Consider the following 23533-nt stretch of genomic DNA (forward strand, 5'->3'; position numbering starts at 1 on the left):
TACATATCTACTCATATGAGAATCATCAAAAACAGAATCCAATCTGAAAGTCGCAAACCGAGTTGACATCAGTCACCACCAAAAGGACTGTAAGGAGGGACAGGACCATACCATATGAAAAAATGAGGCTGCATAGGCAATGGAGAGGCGCAAGATAGGGGAGGGGCTTATCCAACACTTGGAAGGTCAACAGTCTCTCAACGGGGTCTGACTCCAAGGTTATCCAAGAGTGGAATTGTTAGCCAAAAGCATGCTTAAGCTGCAAGTACCTGAAATACATCCAGTTAGGCAGGTGAAAAGCGGCCTTAAAATCAAGGAACATCCTCAAGTGACCCTCTGCCACTATATGCTTCAGACCCACTTTACCCATAGTGGCCCACACACTATGATCTGGGACACTATGCATATAAGGGAGAGAAGGGTTAGCCCACAAAAGTACATGAGGGGAGAAGAATTCCAGAGTGTGATACTTAGCCTGAGCTCTATGCCACACCAACACAATGGTACGCATTAAAGTTGTAATTTCCGGATGTGCCCTAGAGCATCTGAAGACCTGGTTAAGCGTTGAGTATGAGCCCACAATGTCTGCATCCAAAGTCACAGCAGGATTGTCTCGTGGTTGCGAAAATTACCACCTGACAGTGACAAGCACTGCCGCCCAGTAGTAAAGCTGGAAATTGGGGAGAGACAATCCCGCCAGACTAAGCGGCAGCTGCAACATAGACAGGGCCACCTGACCAAATGAAACCAATGAGCATGCCATTCACCTTTGTAAAAAGGAATTCAGTAAGGGAATATGGCAGTTACCAAAGAAATACAAGAATTTCGGTAAGTACATATTCTTGATTAAATTAACCTTACCCACAGGGGGAGAATCCCATAGTGATCAGTGCAGCAGGTGTGGGATATAGCTGGAGTTTATCTTTTTTGGCTCACCCTGCAGAAGCTAAAAGGTGGCAGGAGGGAGAAAAGCCCCTGATTAGGATGTTAGGAATGGTGGAGGGAGGGGTGAAGCGGAGAATACATTGTTGTTGCCCCCGCCCCCATTCCTTACACCCCCATCAGATGCTTCTGCCCACAGACGCATTGGGGTTGATTTACTAAAGGAAAATAGACTGCACTTTGCAATGTGCAGTTGCACTCTGTGAGAGCATTTGCTCCAGAACTAAGTAAATGAGGGAAAGCTCTGCTGAATTCCATCATCCAATCATATGCAAGCAAAAAGGCTGTTTTTAAAATTTTCCTTGTGATTGGGTATTCTTTGCAAAGTGAAGCCTTACCTCATTTACTAAGCTCTGGAGCAACTGCACTTGCAGAGTGCCGCTGCACTTTACAAAGTGCACGTTCTATTTGCCTTTAGTAAATCAACCCCTAAAGGCCTCTTTGCTGCTGTGGAGGATGGGACTTGTAGTTTATTCAACTACAAATTCCTATGAATGAATGACAGAGCTGTGTGGGAGGAGCCCTGCACCACTGTACTGCTTTCAAAATGTGACAACTGGTGCAGGGAGAAGAACCCCTGCCTGCTGTCACAGAAAGGAGAGCTCTGGCAGGGGAAGGAAGTTATGTGTTAGACCCTAAATATGGGTGTAACAAGTAACAGGCTGCTTAGGCTTGGTTCACACTGCTGCGACGGCAAAGTCATTCAACTTCGCCCTGCAACTTCCTTTCGACTTGATCTGACCTGGATGCTATTTAGGACCCTGCACAAGGGCTGAAATCACACCCAAGTTGGACCAAAGTGGTGCAGGAACTATTTCTAAAGTTGGAGTAACTTGTGTAGCCTCCGGTAAGGCGACTATCATAGGGAAACATTGAATTTGACATCTCATCTGCCTTGGGGTCTCACAAGTTGGATCCCATAATGCAGCAGTGTGAACCGGGCCTAAAGGTGAACTTATCTTTTAGCTCCATTCACGCATGAGTGATTCGTCATGCGACTTTGGACGCGAAAGTCGCATGACAAGTTGCACTCCATGTTTTTCAATAACTACCGTACAAATATGTGCGATTTAAAATGGCAGCGACTTTAAAAAGGTTCCTGCACTACTTTGGTCTGACTTTCATGTCACAACTAAATGTTATATATGTGACAGTTGTGCAACAGTTGCCCATTATTATTGGTCAAAGTCGCATCTAAGTCGCACCCCGCCAAAGTTGCGTCAAAGTTGCACCAAAGTGCACTTTTTTGGTTATCCCCTCTTGCTAATTTAATAAAATTCCTTGCCGAAAGGCATGTGATTCAGGTCTCTGCCAGGCAGCCAGAGTGGGGGTTATATTTTTTGCTGCGGAGGTTATCTCTACGCTACTCTGGAAGTCCTTGGAAACCTCTGACTTTGTTACTGCTAATCTATGGCCTTATGAGTCTTTTCTGAGTTATTGTATATTTGGCTATATTGTGACTCCTTAGAGCTGCCTTACCTTTTGTAATTATTTCTGTGTATAGAGTTTGTAAACCCTTGTCTCTCGCTAAATAAAGAATTAAAAAAAAAATACATACTGAAATGCGTCCTGAGATCCGTCTGCTCAGCTGGGAATCTCTCCACTAATCCCTACTGAGCAGGCAGATGTCAGGTCCGTGCCCGCTCCTCTAGGCAGAGCAGACACTAACACAGCCCGCTGTTCTCTATGGGGCGGTAGGATGGAAACGGACTGCCTGTCGAGTCACAGTACGATACATAGCAATACAAACTGTCCTACTTATCAGTGCTCACCAAACCATTGCATTCAAAGAATAAGACATCAGGAAAAATTGCCTTGTCTATGCAATGGAACTGCATTGGGCAGCACTGCCCAACAGAGCTGGTATAAAGGAGCCCTTGTGTTTATTGTTAGGCAGATTCACACTCAATTTATACTGATAATGACCGCGTCCTCAGGGAGGAAAAATCCACAATTTTGAGTTGTCACCAGAACAGGAATAAGTCAGGGGGGATACTCCAGTGGGGACATTTGTTCTAGTGTCAAGTTAAGCTGGGCATTAAAAAAAAAAAGAAAAAACTGAACTGACTTCCCCATCCATACATTTGCAGTGGATGGGAGGATCATCCCCCTGTGTCACTATTCTGCAGCCTGTTGGCTGCATGTGCTGATCAAAGCAAAGTTTTCTAACAAGCTGGTTCATGAAAAGTCCATAGAACAACCATAGGTGGATGGAAATTTGTTTGGTTCCTGCTGATCTGGACCAAATTTCACTCCATGTATAGCCAGCTTATGCCGCGTACACACGATCGGAATTTTGGTCCGCAAAAGACCGATGAGAGCTTTTCTTTGGAAAATGCGACCGTGTGCATGCTTCATTGGAATTTAGCTGGCCGAATTCCCTCCAGCAAAAATTTGAGAGCATGTTCTCCAATTTTTCTATCAGAAATTCTGATTGTGTGTATGTAATTCCAACACTCAAAAAACTCACACATGCTCAGATTCAACTACGAGATGGAAGCTATTGGCTACTGGGTATTGAACTTCCTTTTTCTAGTCCCGTCATACGTGTTGTATGTCATCGTGTTCTTGACGGTCGGAATTTGGTGTGACCGTGTGTATGCAAGACAGCTTGAGCGAAATCCTGTCGGAATTCCGTCGGGAAAACCATCAGAGCTTTTTCCGACCAAAAATTCCAAATGTGTGTACGGGGCATTAGGAGGAGATTTTCCTCACTTTGTAGAGACTTCCTCTGACTTCCTGACATATGGGGCAGGAAGTGAAGGGCAATCTCAACGGTCAGATGTACATGGGGATAAAAAAAAAAAAACTAACAGGCTTTAAACATTGCTTGCTCTACTCAAACAAAAAGCTTGGCCTTAGATACACTTTAAAGGCTAAGTTCACCTTTTCTTTTCTTCTAAAGGACAGGTGTTTCTGTCCACTCCCTCCTACAGTGAGGGGAAAAAGTATTTGATCCCCTGCTGATTTTGTACATTTGCCCACTGACAAAAAAAATTATCAATTTATAATTTTAATGGTAGGTTTATTTTAACAGCGAGAGACAGAATAACAACAAAAATAACCAGAAAAACACATTTCAAAAAGTTATAAACTGAATTTCATTTTAATTGGTGAAATAATTATTTGACCCTTCGCAAAACATGACTTAGTACTTGGTGGCAAAACCCTTGTTGGCAATCACAGAGGTCAGACATTTCTTGTAGTTGCCCACCAATTTTGCACACATCTCAGGAGGGATTTTGTCCCACTACTTTTTGCAGATCCTCTCCAAGTCATTAAGGTTTCGAGACTGACGTTTGGTAACTCGAACCTTCAGCTCCCTCCACATATTTTCTTTGGGATTAAGGTCTGGAGAATGGCCTTAATGAGCACTGCAGTAACACTTGGTGACGTGGCGAGTCCCATAAGTGTAGTTTAAGCTGGCGAGGTGGCAAGCACAAGTAGTGTCCCACTGCCGCCAAGAAGAAGACAAAGGCAGGCCTGTCGTGCCCATAGTGCCCTTCCTGCTGCATTCACCAATCCTAATTGGGAAACCACCACTTCTGCAGCACCGGTACTTCTCCCATTCACTGGCCAACCTGGAATTCAGATGGAAACAGTTGATTTTCCGTCACTTGATTTTTATTTGCTGTTTTTCACTGAAGATCTCTATAGATCTATTGTGGACCAAAGCAATTTATATGCTTGTCAATTCATCGCTGCTAATCCCCAGCTGACCCTTGCCAGAGATTGGAGACAAATTACAGTTTCCAATTCACCATACACCCATGTTCTCTGCCTCCATGACCAGGACATAATGAGAGCATATTTTGCGGTTCATGCATTTCAACGATAATGAACGCTGTCCTCCTGGGGGGGGTGACACGCTAAGGCGAACCCAAGTGTCGGTCTGGTGTCATATGTAAACAGCAATTGCACCATGTATGTAAGGTAGCACTGCGAAGAGGGCAGTAATTTTAGCAGACCTCCTCTGTAAATCTAAAATGGTAACCTGTAAAGGCTTTTAAAAATGTATGTAGTTTGCAGCCGCTGCACGTTTGTGCACAATTTTAAAGCATGTCATGTTTGGTATCCATGTACTCAGCATAAGATCACCTTTTTTATTTTATGACACATTTGGGCAATATAGTGTGTTTTAGTGCATTCAAATTTAAAAAAGTGTGTTTTTTCCAAAAAAATTGTGTTTGAAAAATTGCTGCGCAAATACTGTGTGAAAAAAAAAAATTGCAACACCCACCATTTTAATCTGTAGGGCCTTTGCTTTAAAAAATATATATAATGTTTGGGGGTTAAAAGTAATTTTCTTGCAAAAACAAAATATTTTTTCAAGTAAACAAAAAGTGTCAGAAAGGGCTTTGTCTTCAAGTGGTTAGAAGAGTGGGTGATGTGTGACATAAGCTTCTAAATGTTGTGCATAAAATGCCAGGACAGTTCAACCCCCCCCTCCCAAATGACCCCATTTTGGAAAGTAGACACCCCAAGCTATTTGTTGATAGGCATGTTGAGTCCATGGAATATTTTATATTTTGTCACAAGTTTCGGGAAAATTACACTTTTTTTTTAAGTATATTGGGGTGTAATTCCACATATAACCTTGGCATGTGTGAGCAATATATCATTTAGTGACAACTTTGTATGATTTTTTATTTTTTTTGTCATCATTCAATCATTTGTGACAAAAAAAAAAAATATTCAATGGTCTCAACATGCCTCTCAGCAATTTCCTTGGGGTGTCTACTTTCCAAAATGGGGTCATTTGGGGGGGGGGGGGGGGTGTACTGCCCTGCTATTTTAGCACCTCAAGAAATGAGATAGGCAGTCATAAACTAAAAGCTGTGTAAATTCCAGAAAATGTACTCTAGTTTGTAGACGCTATAACTTTTACGCAAACCAATAAGTATACGCTTATTGACTTTTTTTTTTTTACCAAAGACGTGTGGCTACATTTTGTCCTAAATATGACTAAAACTTAGTGTATTAAAAAAAATTATAATAAAAAGTAGAAAATATAATTTTTTTTCAAAATTGTTGGTCTTTTTCTGTTTATATTGCAAAAAATAAAAATCTCAGTGGCAATCAAATACCATCAAAAGAAAACTCTATTTGTGGGAAAAAAAGGACGCAAATTTTGTTTGGGTACAACATTGCATGACCGCGCAATTACCAGTTAAAGCAGCGCAGTGCCAAATTGTAAAAAGTCCCCTGATCTTCAGTCCGGGGCTGAAGTGGTTAAGAGAGAGATCGTAATATTAGCTCATTATCTGTATAGAAGACACCTGGGAGCCAAAAATCTTGCTGATTGATAGGGGATCAAATGCTTATTTCACTCATTAAAATGCAAATCAATTTATAACTTTTTTTAAATGCGTTTTCAGCATGTTTTTGTTGTTATTCTTTCTCTCACTGCTAAAACAAACCTACCATTAAAATTATAGACTGATCATTTCTTTGTCAGTGGGCAAACGTGCAAAATCATTCAGGGGATACTTTTTTTCCCTCACAGTATGTACGCGTATAAAGATGGCCATACACTATGCAATCTGGTTGTACAATCTCTTCACAATTTTGTTTAGATTTACCAGAACTATGGATTAGGAGTACCCACCTATCTATCCATTCACTCTATACCCAATCAGGCAGGCCCTTCACTACATTGTTGATGGTAGATCTAAAGGAAACTGTACAATCAAATTGTATAGTGTATGTTGAGCTTCACAGAACCCAGGGCACACTGTTTTTAATACTACAGCTCCACCCACATAGGCTGTTATCTGACTCAATTCCTGCACACTTCAAAATGCCAAATGAAGGATCTATGCAAGATTAAAGTTAAGGTAGGAAAAAGAAAAAAAATCCAAGCCTGTGTATTTAGTGAGAAGGTTGATCACCGATTGATGCAATTCATTTCAAAAACGTGCAGCCTGGAGTGGGTGGGTAGGCAGGAGGGTGGATGATGCAGGGTGTGTGCTAATGAGATCAGCTGTTCAACTCCTTCCTGTGACATAACCTATAGCTGGTCCAGGAAGTAAGGCAGAAGTCATGGATACGTGTTTGGAAACATCCATGAGGACAATGAGGTAAGCGTCTGTAGAATTAATGGAAAGATTTGATATTTTTGAAAAAGAAGTACATTACTGCAATATTGGTACATTGGGGATCTGGAATTTAGAAGAAAAAAAAAGGTGAACTTAGCCTTTAACCACTTGCTTACTGGGCACTTAAACCCCCCTCAGTCCCAGACCAATTTTCAGCTTTCAGCGCTGATGCACTTTGAATGACAATTGCGCGGGCATACAACACTGTACCCAAATGATATTTTTATCATTTTTTTCCCACAAATAGAGCTTTCTTTTGGTGGTATTTAATCACAGCTGGGAGTTTTATTTTTTGCTAAACAAACAAAAAAAGATGCAAAAAACAAAACAAATCATGTTTAATAGTTTGTTATAAAATTGTGCAAACAGGTCATTTTTCTCCTTCATTGAAGTGTGCTGATGAGGCGGCACTGATAGGCTGCACTGGTGGGCACTAATAGGCATAGTTAAGGCGGCACTAATAGGCACAGATAAGGCGGCACCAATGGGCACAGATAAGGCGGCACTGATGGGCAAAGATGGGCACGGATGGGACTGATGGGCACTGGTAGATGACATAGATGGGCACGGATATGTGGCACTGGGGTGCAGCACCTTTGTTGAGGCAGATTGTGGGCACTGCTGGGTGGCACTGACGGGGGGCACTAATTTTTTATTATGTATAGTTATGAGGGGGCAGGTGGGCACTGGCAGGGCTGGCCGTGATCGGGACTGATGTCCCGATCACTGCCGCCGATTACCGGCTCCATTATATCACATGATCAGCTGTCATTGGCTGACAGCTGATCACGTGATAAGGGGTCGGGATCGACCCCTTGCACGGATCGGTGATCAGGCGAGTCTCACAGACTCGCCGATCACAGAGCGCGCCCCTCAGGGGGCGCGCAAGCCGCTCGTGCACGGGACTACGTCAATAGACATAGTCCCGGAAAAGGAGATCCGCGCTGTAGCTGTCATTCGGCTATAGCGCGGGTCTCAAGTGGTTAAAGGAGAAGTATGGAGTCTAGAAAAAAGACGATCTTGGATAATTACCGGAATGCTGTAGCATAGATTGTGATGCTGCAGGTGTCCCAAGCTGAATCTAACACCGAGAACTGAGCGATCACTTGACCGCTGATCACTCAGTTATTGGTCTTCTGGGAGCAGAGGGCAGTGACTGTCAGTCATCACTCTCACCTCTGTCCCTTCAATGCATTTTGCAGCACCAGGTTGGAGAGAAGACACACACACAGCTGACTTTGGCTCTGCTGCGTTCTGAGAGCTGGAGCCAGATGTCAGTCAGCTTGGTGGATCCCAACAATATGATCGAGATCTTTCCAGAGCAGCTCTTTAACATCAGCCGATTCTTGCTCACAGGAGAGCAAAAGCAAGTGCACTCATGAGACCTAGAAAGGAAGTATGGCCAAAAAAGCTTTGGGCTTGCCTGGAGTTGGGCTTTAAAGCCAGATGATCAGCAATACAGCCAAGAGAGCAGTATGTTCAGGAACACAACACAGAATGCCTATACATTTCTGGTGGTACATGAGCTTTTAGCCTACATTTATATCCCAGGTTCTACCAGCTTTGCAGTAATAAAGGAGGGCCCGTTTTTTAAATGTAGACTCAGACATGGGTTTGGAAATGTGTCTCAGTAGGTTTAGAGGAACAAGGTGACGAGACACTCAGACTCATTAAATTACCATAATTTGACAAATACTGAATAGGTGGCTAAGCCCGACTGGCTAAATTCATACAAATACAGCCAAATGATTTGTAAATATCTGCCAATGAATCCATAACTGCGTTGACTGGTATTATATGTGTGTCCAAAGTTCAGTCTAACTTCAGCCACAATTAAAGATAGCGAAGGGTGACAATCCCGGTTAACCTTTTTATACGGTCTGTGGCCTAATCTGAAAGATTTCTCCTCACCCCATATTTGAGGTGTGAGACAGAACAGAAAGTGAGGGGGCACAGGCAGAATTAAAAGTTAAGTGAGGAATGGAGGTGGACATTTGTTAGGCTTTTATAACTTGTGTTCCCAGAAGGAGGTATACTACATCTCACTTCCTATCCAGATGACATAACAGGAAAAGATCAGAAAAATCACCTCTATGGGGACAATTTCCGCAGAAGTTCTAACCTCTCTATCGAAAATGAAAGTTGTTCGCACCGGGCTTTACCATTGTGACATATCGCTTTAGACAAGCTTTGTTTAACCACTTCAATACTGGGCACTTTCACCCTCTTCCTGCCCGGGCCAATTTTCAGCTTTCGGCGCCATCACACTTTGAATGGCAAATGAGTGGTCATGCAACACTGTACCCGTATGAAATTCATATATTTTTTTCACACAAATAAAGCTTTCTTTGGTGGTATTTAATCACCTCTGGGTTTTTTGTTAAATGAAAAAAAAGACAGCAAAATTTGCAAATAATCTTTCTTCATGAATTTAGACCAAACTGTATTCTGCTACATTTCTTTGGTGAAAATAAGCCAAATCGGAGTTTATTTCGTCTGTAGGAAAGTTATAGAGTCCACCAGAAACTATGGTATATATATATATATATATTACACACATACAACACACAGCATCTCAAGTGTACAGCTTGTATAACAGTGTAAATGTGTTGTCCCCTAAAAATAACTCAACACATTAATGTCTAAATCGCTGGCAACAAAAGTTAGTACACCTAAGTGAAAATGTCCAAATTGGGCCCAAAGTGTCAATTATTTGTGTGGCCACCATTATTTTCCAGCACTGCCTTAACCCTCTTGGGCATGGAGTTCACCAGAGTCTCACAGGTTGCCACTGGAGTCCTCTTCTACTCCTCTATGAGGACATCACAGAGCTGGTGGATGTTAGAGACCTTGCGCTCCTCCACCTTCTGTTTGAAGGATGGCCCACAGATGCTCAGTAAAGTTTAGGTCGGGAAACATGCTTGGCCAGTCCATCACCTTTACCCTCAGCTTCTTTAGCAAGGCAGTGGTCATCTTGGAGGAGTGTTTGGGGTCGTTATGATTGAATACTGCCGTGAGGCCCAGTCTCCGAAGGGAGGGGATTATGCTCTGCTTCAGTATGTCATAGTAACATGTTGGCATTCATGGTTTCCTCAATGAACTGTAGCTCACCAGTGCCGGAAGCACTCATGCAGTTACAGACCCCGACACTCCCACCACCATGCTCGACTAAGACACACTTGTCTTTGTACGTCTTACCTGGTTGCTGCCCACACACGGTTGACACAATCTGAACCAAATAAGTTTATCTTGGTCTCAGATCACAGGACATGGTTCCAGTAATCCATGTCCTTGGTCTGCTTGTCTTCAAACTGCGGAATTTCTTGTGCATCTTTAGAAGAGGCTTCCCTTCTGGGATGACAGCCACTCAGACCAATTTGATGCAGTGTGCGGCGTATGGTCTGAGCTCTGACAGGCTGACCCCCCCCCCCCCCCCCGACCCCTTCAACCTCTGCAGCAATGCTGGTAGCACTCATATGTCTATTTCCCAAAGACAACCTCTGGATAGACACAGAGTACGTGCACTCAACTCCTTTGTTGACCATAGCAAGGCTCGTTCTTAGTGGAACCTGTCCTGTTAAACTGCTGTATGGTCTTGGCCACTATGCTGCAGCTCAGTTTCAGGGTCTTGGCCATCTTTATGTAGAGCAACAATTTATTTTTTCAAATCCTCAAGAGTTCTTTGCCATGAGGTGCCATGTTCAACTTCCAGTGACCAGTATGAGAGCGTGCAAGCGATAAAACCAAGATTCGCACACCTGCTCCCCATTCACACCTGAGCCCGAGTCACATGACACCCAGGTATAGCTAGTTGGGCCCAATATGGACAGTCTCACATTTTGTTGCCAGCGGTTTAGACATTAATGGCTGTGTGTTGAGTTATTTTGAGGGGACAGCAAATTTTCACTGTTCTACAAGCTGTACACTCACTACTTTACATTGTAGAAAAGCGTAATTTCTTCAGTGTTTTCACATAAGATAGACTAAAATATTTAAAAAAAAATGTGAGGGGGTGTACTCACTTTTGTAAGATACTTTGTGTGTATATGTATAATAAATATAATGAAAATTGATCAATCCCAATGTACTGACAGCCTATCATTGGAGGCCCCAAAAATGCTAGGATAGTGCAAATACCCACCAAATTACACCTTTTTGGAAAGCAGACAGCCCAATGTATTTAGTAAGAGGCAGTCACCAGTGCAGTACAGCATTGCTAAGGCAAGAAAGGAAGCCATCCATTGTTTACAATTGTCATTTTGTGCTGTGTGTCTCCGACTGAAAAAAGATTGCTCTTCACTTCCTGTCCCTGAGAGGCAACAGGAAATATAAGAAAATCTCTACAAAAAGGCATTTCCCTCTTGTTGTCACCAGAACAGTTGTCTGCACTGGAAGATCTACCATCACTTCCTATTTTGTTGACAAACATTTTGGATTTCCCATCATTTTCTTGATTCCTGACAATGGGCAACGGGATAAACAGAGAAAGTGAATCTACCCAACAGACCGGAATATGAACTTACTTTTCCTTTCCAAGACACCCATACACACTATACAACTTTTGTTGTCAGTGTCCCTTTAGATTTACCAAAACCATGTAAGTGCGAGGGCCTGCCTGATTGCATACAAATTGAAACTTAAGGCATGTCCTCATATTATATGGTTTTTGGTAAATCTAAAAGGGAAAAATAAAATAAAAAATTCTACAGAAAATTGTATAGTGTGTATCCAGCTTTATGCTATCCAAAACTATACACACACACTCTAGGCTACACATACACTATAATAAAAAATAGCATGTAAAGTCTTGTCCAAGATCAACCTAAACATTGTTTTGCGCTGAAATAAAACATGAACATCGCTAACATTCATTTAGTGAGAAGTTGCTTTTATTAAAAACTTGGCAATGACTACAAGATACAAAACAATATTTTGGTCCATCAAAACCATAATCCATTTAAAAATAAAAAAGGCTACATATTTCATGAGAATAGTGGTGCTCGCGGGCACATTCAGTGAGATTGGAGAGCTTCCAAGGATAACACCCCAGAAAGCAAAGCAGCATATCAAGAGCCCATTCTGCAGACTGCAAATGCTGTATAAATATTTATTATTGTACACTCTGTCCTTCATCATTGAAATCTACTGACCACTTCCCTAGTCCATAACCGTGTAACCTTTTCCACTTTGTATATATATATATATATATATATATTTAAAAAAAAAGTTTATTATCTAATACATTTTCCAACCTGTGATAGACAACAGCACAGGTCTCCAATCCTTTACATGGCAGTCCTGAAATCAAGTTTATCAGTGCTTCTACTATATCTGTAATAAAGAGGCTAGATAGGTGTACCGACTACCTGTACATAATGATGGGGCCTTTTGTAGGACTGAATAACTCAGCCGTCAATCCACTTGACACTCACAGAGGCATCAATCCCAGGGATCTTTAGTTAAAGGAGAAGGCTACATACAAACGGTGTTGAGAGTGCATCTGGCTCTCTCTAAAGGCCTACATTCACTTTATGTTAAAGCGGACCTTCCACCCAAACATGGCAGTGGAGGAAGGGGGGAAAAAAAAAAAAAAAAAAGGAAGGATATATTAAAAACGCTCCATGGTTGCAGCTTCCAGGATGCATAGGTGGAATCACTCTAACCTTACCACTGGGATAGCTGGGCACTCAAAATAATGTAAGAATGAACCCCAGTCCATAGAAGGAATGAGTCTTCACTGGATTCCATGTTGGCAGGAGGCAGCAGGGAGGGCCAGTGATGTCAGCCGCACCTTCCAGAAGACGACATCCAGGAAAGTCTTTTTTTGTTTCTTGGGAAATCTTTGTTGATAATGTTTTATTTATAGCTAATCTGTTTGGGCAGCGGGGTGCTGGGTATGAAAGGTCAGCTTTAAATGAAGAACATTTTTTGATGCAAAGTGAAAGCTGTCAATCATGACAGTAACTGACAGGAGCAACAAAGAAAGAAATACATGCAGTGGTGCAATGGACTGTGGGAAACTAATAGCCAAAGGACTCAGGTCAATCAACGCAACATGCCAAGGCATGAAACAGAACGTCAGCTCATAAACACACAGACTGCAATCCGTACACTGGATATACAGTATTGCAGTTGAATAATGACACAACCTACTTCAAAAATTGGTCTTCAGAGACCGAGAACCCGCATGCACAGCCCCCAAATAGTTTGTATGTAGCCTTTGAGTGCACAATGACCAAGCAGAAATCATTTTTCAATAAAACTGATGAAGTCTGATTGGATGGGTTTGGGGAATTTAGCAAGCAATTGCTCCTCCTACCACGTCAAGCCCAGAGTGTCACTAGTAAATGGACAGGCTGCAATTTTATTATTCGAAATTCACTGACCACCTCTAATGTGTGGTCCATGCAATCTAAAATATTACAGTAAACCTACATAGAGACAGGAAAAGCCATTTTAAATATGTCAATTTGGATCGCACACCAAGTGTGGGTGAAGAAAGGGTGGCCGAATATCTCGCATTTGAAAGTTAAACATTAAAGCCTCATTCACACTGACACTTATGTGTTTAGAGATTTGAAAAACGCAGGAAAAGTGATCTGAGAAGTATAGAAAATGCTTGCATTCCAGATCACTTTTTCCTGCATTTAAATGTTCCCCATTAAGGCCTTATTCACACTGGCACTGTCAAATCATCATGGCGAGGACTTTTTTTTTTTAAACACTCCTAAATACATTTATTGATTTTGCAATGGTGCCATTCACACACGTGCAATCAGTTTAGCTGTATTTAGAGAAAATAGTTTTTTTTGCCTCCAGAATCCGATTAAACACACTGAACCCAAATAAACACGTCTAAACCTGTTGTAGAGCAGGATCATAAAAAAAAAGTGGGAAAGGGTGATCGGGGAGGCATAAATGTTTATACTTCCCAGAAAATTTCTCCTGTGTTTACAAAAGCTAACTCAACAAGGCCTTAGGCTCAAGTTCACACTGGTGCGCTGTGCGAGATTGCAAGCGATTCACACCGCACTGTAAATCATATGCGATGTTTGCGCGATAAAAATTCAGCCATACAGATTTACGGCTGAATTCACATCGCATTCGGAGCAAAGTCGTGCAGGACCCTCTTTTTGGTCTGCCCCAGAATTGGATTTGTTCACACCCATGCGATCCGATTCCTGTCCAAACTGACAGTTTGCACTGCGATATGTGAACGGATCTGGGGTGTATTGACACCCGCAGCGGTTTCAGATATGGCAGCGTGAACTGCCTGCGAGTCGGGTGCGATGTGGGAACTTGTGCTGGATTTGCATGGGTTCTTGCATCGCACCAGTGTGAACTGAGCCTTAAAGTGGAACTTCAGTCTCTCAACCAACATTGACTATTTTAAATCCTTTTTTTCACATTTCTTCAGTTGCTTCCTGGTTTCTTGCCTAGGCAAATTATGTCATACTTCCCGGGCATCTTCAGGAGGGGTTTTCTTGTCTAAGCTCAACCTCCTGCCTGCACGTTCGAACTAAGCTTAAATAGGTTACAGGAATCATCTGCCCTTACTCAAGATGGCCACAGCCAGAAATGATAGGGGGGTGTTTTAACTAAGCGATTTCTCAGCAAAATAAAGCATAGAGACATGGATGGATGAGGGCGTTTGCTTTGAATATTAAAAATGAATTCAATAGCGCTTTTGGATTGTGGTGCTCAAATACAGTGTAGTTCCTCTTTAAGCAGAAAAGCTTGCTCCTGTTTAGTTTATAATCAGATCCTGGATGAACAGAATTCTACATTCTCTAAACACAGCTAAACTGACCGAACCTAACTGCAGGTAAACACGCCGTGTGACTGACATCCTTGAAAAATGCACGTGTTTTATAGGCATTTAGAAATGTCCTCTAAAAGTTTGACATTGTGAATGAGGTCCTAAGGCACTCGTGTTAGCTTTTCTACACGCAGAAAAAAAAATCCGGGTAATTTAAAACCAAAAAAACGTATTCCCCCCCAGATCCGTTTTTTCTGCATTTAAATGTTACTGCTTTAGCCACCTTTACATGCATTTATTCACATTTAAGTGTAATTGGATCCTGGACACACACAATGATTTTTTCTTTAAATGCAGCTAAACTGCCCATGTCTAAATTCAGGTAAGATCAGTGTGAATAGCCCACAAAAATCATTACATGCATTTAAAAATGTCCTCTAAGCGCAGTGTTTGACATTGTCAGTGTGAATGAGGCCTAAGAGCAATACAAAAAAACCTAAAACAACAAAACAAACAAAAAAATGACACTTAAGGTGGCAAGGAAACTGAAAGTAGATGATCCTTGAACTTTAATAGTTTAACCATCAAAACATCTGGTGTCTTTCTCTGTGTTTTTTCTCATCTGGTACCAGTATAAATATTAGTGTGTCCTTATTCCACTTGTCAGTCATTTGGTGGCAGAGGCCTCAGTTCTGATATACTTGATAGCAGCATCCTAAAGCCTCAAAAAAGATGTTGAAAATTTTGGCTAAGAGAAGTGCTCAGTTCCATACATCCAATAGGCAGCTTCCCATGTGCCAGCGTCCCTTTATGTATTTCTGATCCCCAGGGCTTGTTCCAATTCCTGGCGTCTTTGCTGCACCTATATAAACCATGACAAAGGCAAGCCTTAAATGATCTGCAAAAACTGCCATGGAATACCTTCTGCATGCAAGTAAAACAAGTGTGTACCTTGGAGTAGAAGTATCGACAGACAGCTTCCTGAGCCCAGGGCTGGAAATAGAATTCTGCTCTGCGTTCCTCTTCTGGATTTCCAACAACATCCGTCATAGTCTGGGGACAAAGCAGATCGTTAGGATTTAGAAGACTGAATTAAAAGGAAAAAAAAAAAACCACGGCAAGCAAGCAACTTCAGTATCACTCACCTTGAGGTCACGACACTGAGACTGTAGCCAGTCATTGATAAAACCTTGAGGGTCACGGGCGAAGCTTAACATGAACTCCCTCTGAATCTTGAGCTGATTAATTGTTTCAATCGTCTCATGAATCTAAACAAGAGAACATATGTTAAGAACCAAGACTGCATATTGATGACCATTTGCATAAAGCTCCAAGGAACCAGAGACTGAACAGATAACTCAACAGCTGTTTGACTTCACCGAAGCACTAGGCAGCTTATCCAATAGTGCAAATCATCACTGAACTCACCGCTGATGTTACAACTGCAAACAATCACTTATTTCCATTACACAGATGTAAAAAAAAAAAGGGCAGGGCAGGCTTGTGAGTTAACGTAAAGCACTACTATGCTTCTGGGAGCTTAAATTTGTTCTGAACACAGAAGACAAAAAGCAGACAAACTCTGTAAGATGTTGGTTAGTTAACATAAAAGTCCACATGGGAGCAGGATACTAAAGAGCATGAAATGAGGGACTGGAAAATGCTGTTTACAAAATGCATAATATTCAGAAGAACGCACACACGTGTTTTAAGAACCTCTACCAAACAATCAATTAGTCGAGGCTGAAAAAACAGCTTCATACACTAATAAAGCCTCCAGGGTGCCCATGGTAAATAAATATTCCATGAGAGAGCAGGACAGCAAGTTCAGCGCTTCCTCATATCTACTAATTATATATCCTTAAGCTGAACTCTCACGCCTCTACTCTTATTGTCCTGGACCACTGCGTGCTGATTTTGTACTGATTTTCCATTGGAAATGCCTCAAAAAAACCTTTTTATATAATAGAAATTGCATTTCCTGCCCTTCCAGTACAGTGCTCTCTGCTGGTCCAGATGAGCAACAGCCATACCACAGATTGATGGGTGCACTGGGCAGCATGGTCAAACTTTAGCGCCTGTTGAACAGTGCAGTCCAGGACACACCTCCTGATTGGCAGACGCACAGCAGCGGCACCACTGGCTCCTGCAGCTGACAATCAAAGTCAGTCAGCCTATCAGGGGAGAGGGGGTGGGGCCGGGCTCCACGTCTGAATGGATACATGAAGCTCTGACTTGGCTCCCCCCATAGGAAGCTTCTGGCTGCATGGGCACTCGACAGGAGGGAGGGGCCAGGATCAGCAAAGAGGGACATGAGAAGAGGAGGATCCAGGCTGCTCTGTACAAGACCAACTGCACAGAGGAATTATAACATGTTTATTTACTTTTTTTTTTAAACGAGACTTTAAAAATCACGTTAAACACTTGCCGACAGCTTGCCGTCATACAGCGGCTGTTTGAAGAGGAATACCGTTGTTATGGCAGCGAATAGCCGGTAATCCTCTTCTTTCGTGGATAGTTGACTTTCAGATAAGTGGTCTCAGCGGCATATTCGCCGCAAGATCACTTTTATCGTGGGCAGGAGAGGCCCATCCCCCCCACACCCCATGCTCCGGTTGTCTCAGCTGCTTACCAGAGCCAACAGTAGCGGTAGAGACGATCGTGTCTGCTCCTCTCACAGCCTGGATGCCAAGTGATGGAAAGCTGGCCCCCACTCTGCTCTATAGCATTGGAGGTCAGAAGCAACGTCAAATACCACTTTCATCCAATGCTCTTAAAGAGGAATTTTTTGGGGGCAAAAAAAGAAGACATTTCATTTTTTTATATTGCATTTTTGTGTAAATATGAGATCGGATGCCTTTTTGACCCCAGATCTCACATTTAAGGAGGTCCCGTCATGCTTTTTTTTTCCATTACACGGGATGTGTACATTCCTTGAAATAGGAATAAAAGTGACCCAAAATTTTTTAATAAGACAGTGTAAAAAATAAAAAAAATAATTTAAAGCACCCCATTGCCTATGGAGATTTTTAAGGGTCAAAGTTTGTCGCCATTCCACGAGCTGGCACAATTTTGAAGCATGACATATTAGGTATCAATTTACTCAGCATAACATATTTTGCAATATAAAAAAAATTGCGCTAACTGTACTGTTGTCTTAATTCAAAAAAGTGCATTTCTTCCAAATTGCGCTTGTGAGTCCGCTGCGCAAATATAGCACAGCAAATTATTGCAAAGACCGCCATTTTATTCTCTAGGGAATCTGAATAAAATTATATATAATGGTTGGGGGTTCCAAGTAATTTTCTAGCAGAAAAAAAAAGAAAAAAATTATTTTAAACTTGTAAACACCAAATCTCAAAACGAGGCTCTATCCTTAAGTGGTTAAGGTTTTTAGTAGCTCATTATTTCTGGAAAACAAGCATACAGCTAGTGAAGGCACGGTGATCTGCACACTTGTTCTGGGTCAGTGACCAAAAACCGTTGAAGCCTTTAGCCGTGTACACACGGGCGGACTGTCTGGCCAACTTAGTCCGTCGAAACACATTTCAGCGGACAGTCCGCTCGTGTGTGGGCTTCAGCGGACTTTTTCAGCGTGTAGTCTGGCGGACTAAGTATTTCGGAATTTCCGTAATACTGTCCGTCATACTTTGGTTTCAGCGGACAATCCGCTCGTGAGTAGGCTAGTTCGACGGACTAAGAATGGCGCATGCTCAGAAAGGATTTACATGGCGAAAGGTTGCATTGCTGTGTATTGGACTTCCTATTTCTAGTCCCGTCGTACGTGCTATACACGTCATCGCGCAAGCTTTCGATGGACTGTTTGTGCATCCGTGTGTGGTCAAGTCCGTTCATTCGAAAGTAGGACGGACTGTCCGTCGGATAGTCTGACGGACTAAGTTGGCCATACAGTCCGCCCGTGTGTACGTGGCTTTTGGATCATGATTACTGACTACAGACCACAACGCAGCATTAGGATGAGACTTCAGTAGTGGGAGTGGAGGATATTCTCAGTACAGGCTTCCTCTACCTCATAGCGTCCACATCAGAGCTTGAGAACCTCATTGATCCTATTTACAAATGAATGGTTTTAGGTAAAATTACATTTTTCTACTCCACAAAAGCAGAGCCCTGTGCTCCGTGTGTTGGATAGAAATATAAATATGAAAGATGTATTCAATATTTCATGTTAAAGCTTCATCAATTAGTATGACAATTCAATATCACCCAGCAAAAATAGAATAAAAAGTACAAATATATATCTGTGGAAAAAACAGTCCACAAATAGATTCTATATGGCTTCAAAGTAAAACAAACAAAAAAAAAAAAAAAAAAAAAAAAAAAGTCCAATAACCGTGATTCAGAACAAAAAACCTTCAATGAGTGCACCACCATAGCTTATGCATATAAAATGCACACTCACAGGAACGTTAAATCAAAAAAGCCCTGGATAAGTATATGATATATCTCATTCAGCAATACAGATGGAAAATGATTCCTTTCACTTTGATGGAACTCAGGCATCAACCATCTATGCATTTCGTGTTACACACATCCTCAGGAAGCTATGCGTGATTATGTTTACATCTCTTCCCCCCGTGTTGATGCTCGATTTTCATTTCTGAGTGAAAGGAATCATTTTCCATCTCTATTGTTGAATGAGATTTATCATATGCTTACCCAGGCTTTTTTTTTAATTAAAGTATTATTTTTTAGTCGCATATATTATCCTATTTTTGCTGGGTGATATTGAACTGTCACAATACTAATTCATGAAGGTTTAATATGAGCTAGCGCCATACCTTTCTCATATTTATTCACTGGAGTGGTTTATCCAAAAGGGGTAGCTTCACTCATTTTTAGATATTTATATTAACATATTGTCTAGCGCCGTCACTTACTCTCTCATTCAATATTTCATGTTTACGCTGCGAGACAATGGAACTTTTTGTTTTAAAATAGGTTATAATCCTGCACATAAAAATATATACAAAAACAACCTATTTAAGATTATCTGAAAGACTGTCAAACAGGACAAAAAGCAAATTTAGAGCTACTGCATGAGGAAATAAAAAAAAAAAAATAATAAAAAAAAAAAAATGAGAAAAGAAGCCCCATACACAGGGGCCAAACCTCAGGCAGCATCAGTCGGTTCAACAGAAACCGGCGGACATTCGGCCCATGTGTACTGCAGCCGGTCTGACAGAAGCCATACTTTTTGGCAGGCTTCTGTCAAAGGGGCATGCCGACCTTCTCCTGAATATCGTTCTCAGCCAATGGATGAGAGCGCTGACCAGAGTGTTAGTAAAGCGGCTGAGCGGTCAGTAACTTTTTTCATTCAGCCCGCTGGGTTGTATGGAAAAAAAACCCCAAAACTAGTAGTGTGTACTAAGCTTGACTATTCTAGGCTGATAAATTTCTTTGGAAAACGTAATGGGATGTGTGTCCTATCTTCATGAAAGAAAATCACCTAGTGATGATTATGTATACGAGACACGACAGACTCTACAACAAAGTTTCAGCCAAATATCTTTCACTTTATAAAGAATACAAACTTACCATATGCCCCTATATAAGCTAAAGCTGGCCATATGCTGATCGAAATGTGGCTGGTTCACAAGGGACTGGCCAAATTTCAATCACTATGTGGCTGTCACTATTCAACAAAGGTATTCGACTTCTATTGAATGGACATGCTGGAAGCATTTTGTCGCCCAGCTGCTGCAGCCAATCAGCTGAAATCGCTGATCAAAGTATCCTGACAGCAGCAGGTGCCATTGTCAGAATATCTTTCATCCTGTTTGTGTGGATGGAGTAAACTATTCATCTATGGCCAACTTAACTCTGGCTTAGGGGTTAGCACTTCTGTCTTGCAGTCCTTGGTTCGAAAACTGACTAGGATGCAATCCCTACATTGTTTCCTTTGAGTAGTTCAGTTTCCTCCCACACTCCACAACATGTTGATAGGTTAGTTTGCTCCTGTCTACATTGGCCTTAGTATGCATGTATGAATGCAAGTTAGGAACCTTAGATGTAAGCTCCTTGAGACCAGGGACTGATGTAAATGCACAGTATACTGCAAGCGCTACATAAATGCTTATAATAAACGTGCCAACTTCCTTATACCTACGCTGCTCACTTATTAAAACTTCCAGTAAGTGATCATTCATTTTAGCGAGTGGGCAGAGAACTGTCAGTCACACCAGCTCTCTGCTCAGGGAGCTGAGAAGCATGCGATCGGTTGTGTCTGATCGCTCAGTTCTAAATTTTAGAGCCAACAGGGCACAGATGTAGCATTGGAGCAATTCTGCATCCTACCAAGTATAATCCCCCCTCCCACAATAAAAAAAATTCCCATACTTCTCCTAACCTAGTTTATAAGATTCAGGTGTCTCTGATAACCTGACACGTTTCATTTACCTTATTATCTAGAGCTGCAATCTCTTGTTGACTGGAAGTAGAAAGCAGGAAAGAATTCATCTGAGTCTTGAGGGTGTCATCCACTTCAACATCAATATCATAACACGCTGTCTTCTTCTGGTCGTTAGGATCCACACTGTCAATACAAAATCTATAAATATAGCAAACACTGGCAAAACCAAGACAAAAGATCATACACTATAAAAATCTCTTTACCTAATGACATGATTAATTATGATTGGCTCTGGAGGCATGAGAAGGGCATGTAGTCTTTGAGGAAGCTCGGAAAACTTCATCCTCTGAGATTCAAAAATCTAAGGTGACAAACCATAGAGTAAGAGAGAGAATCACAGACTTGTGACAAGTCAGTAGGAGATGGTGTGTAGGAATCATATTTACCTGCTGGAGGTATTTGTCACAGATTATGAACTCCCGCTCATGAGGGTCCTGAAGTTTGTGAGTTTTAATGTACTGCCATAGAGCTTGAATGATGACTGGACGAGTCTGTGTGTGGATTCCAAGAAGACGAGCCAACCGGGGATCAAGCTTAAACTGAGGTGGCTGGAAAAAGGAAATGTTAACACGAGTCTGATGTTAATAGGATACCAGATAATGGGAATGCACCGAGACATTTGTCTTGTATGGGTAGGTTACAAAATACACCGCAAGTGAAGACCGACAAAACACAGATTTCTAACTCCATTAATACACAAGTGAAAACTTGTTTGACTGGCAAAAGTGCCACTATTTCTCCATCTGTCCTCTTTTAAACCTTTCGCTGCCAGAGCCGTTTCTGCATTTTTCCCACATTTAAAAAATCATTTTAGCCGTGAAGATGGTATAAAACCCCCAACATATCATACTTCCCTGAAACAGACACCCTAGAGAATAAAATAGTGGCAATTCCAATTTTTATTTTACACAATATTCATGCCAAGGTGTTGGAAACGCAAAAAAATAAATAAAAAAAAAAAACACACACAAAAAGTTAATTTAAGGGCACACAAAACACAATTAATAATTTTTGGTAAAATTTAAAAGATGAGGCTGCTCTAAGTAAATAGACACTAAACATGTTGAACCTTAAAATTGTACGCGTCTGTGAAATAGTGACAAAGTTCAGTACACTATATTTTCTATAGGCAGCACTTTAAAAGCCCCTACAGGTCATGAGTTTAGAGCTACGCAGGAGTTCTGGTGCTAAAATTATTACGCTCATTCCAGCGTGCGTGGCAATATAAAATGTATATCGCAAATCAACGTTTTCATGTGGTCCCTGTACACTGCTCCGGCCGGCAACATCACTCCTGGGGTTACTTCTGGGGGTATTGCGGGCTCCGGCGCTGTAATTGGCCAGAGCCGAGATGCATGCGCGCGGGAGCCACAGGTAACAGCACACTATCTGAAGCGAGGGCACGAACGTGATACAGGGGATATCTTCTAAACCGCTCAGGTTTAGGAGTTATCCTGGGTAGCTACATGTAAGCCTCTTTATAGGCTTACCTGTAGTAAAAAGGGATTCTAGAGGGTTTACAGCCACTTTAAAGAGATTCGCCCTCTCTCTTTGTCCCGTTTACCATGATCATTGAAAGTGAAAGTAAATGAAAACCCCAAATTTTGAGTTGTTCCCAGAAAAGTAACAGATGAAATCTTCCAATGGGGACACTAGTTTTGGTGACCTGGGGATGACCTATTCGGCTATGGGACTGGAAGTGAACAGAAATCTCCACAATGGGATACAGGTGGTGAAAAAAAAAAAAAAATCTGAGATTATAAACCCTCCCTTGCACTAGCCAAAATGAGGTGAAAAAAAAAAAGGGTTGCTTATAGTTCTACTTTAATGACAAGTGAGGATTGTTTTGGTGACAGGTTCTCTTTAAAGACCCGTTACCAGAGGTGTTTGGAAATGATCCGGTACTTGCCCAGATGCTGGATCGATTTTATCTGGCAGCCGGCTTGTCAGATAGATCCACACTCCTGGTGGTTGACATGCGGACAAGGCAGCGAAAGGATAAAACATTTTTTTTTTAAATCAGCCACACAATGTGAATAATGTTTATGATTACATATATACCTGATAATCAAGCATCAGCAACACAGTGCAGCGTACATTGACATCTCCTGGACGTTTGACCTGAAACCCGTCTGTCTCCTGAGTGGTTGGTGTTCTGTGCCACTGCAAATAGAAAATGAATGAGTGAAAATGATCACATCTCATCCTAAATTCAGGTTTCCATTCCTGTCAGGGACTTGCATTGAGTAGATTTCCCTTACTCCCATCTCTGACACCTAAACAAGCCAGGCTTACAACTGG

The 23533-nt window shown here is 41.7% G+C and overlaps 1 protein-coding gene across 1 annotated transcript in view; it reads right to left on the reverse strand.

Moving 5' to 3' along the window:
- Nucleotides 1-11911: 11911 nt before the first annotated feature.
- SMARCD1 (SWI/SNF related BAF chromatin remodeling complex subunit D1) overlaps nt 11912-23533 on the reverse strand; it is a gene marked incomplete in the record, with an annotated part of 39001 nt that continues 27379 nt past the window's right edge. Inside the window, 7 exon segments of the mRNA XM_077484303.1 lie at nt 11912-15661; nt 15751-15852; nt 15945-16067; nt 21220-21355; nt 21436-21533; nt 21619-21780; nt 23294-23395. Coding sequence (XP_077340429.1) covers nt 15608-15661; nt 15751-15852; nt 15945-16067; nt 21220-21355; nt 21436-21533; nt 21619-21780; nt 23294-23395 — 777 coding nt within the window.

The sequence above is a fragment of the Lithobates pipiens genome, unplaced genomic scaffold (assembly GCF_037356315.1).
Source record: "Lithobates pipiens isolate NorthernLeopardFrog02 unplaced genomic scaffold, aLitPip1_a1.2 Scaffold_16, whole genome shotgun sequence".
Classification (NCBI taxonomy): Eukaryota; Metazoa; Chordata; class Amphibia; order Anura; family Ranidae; genus Lithobates; species Lithobates pipiens.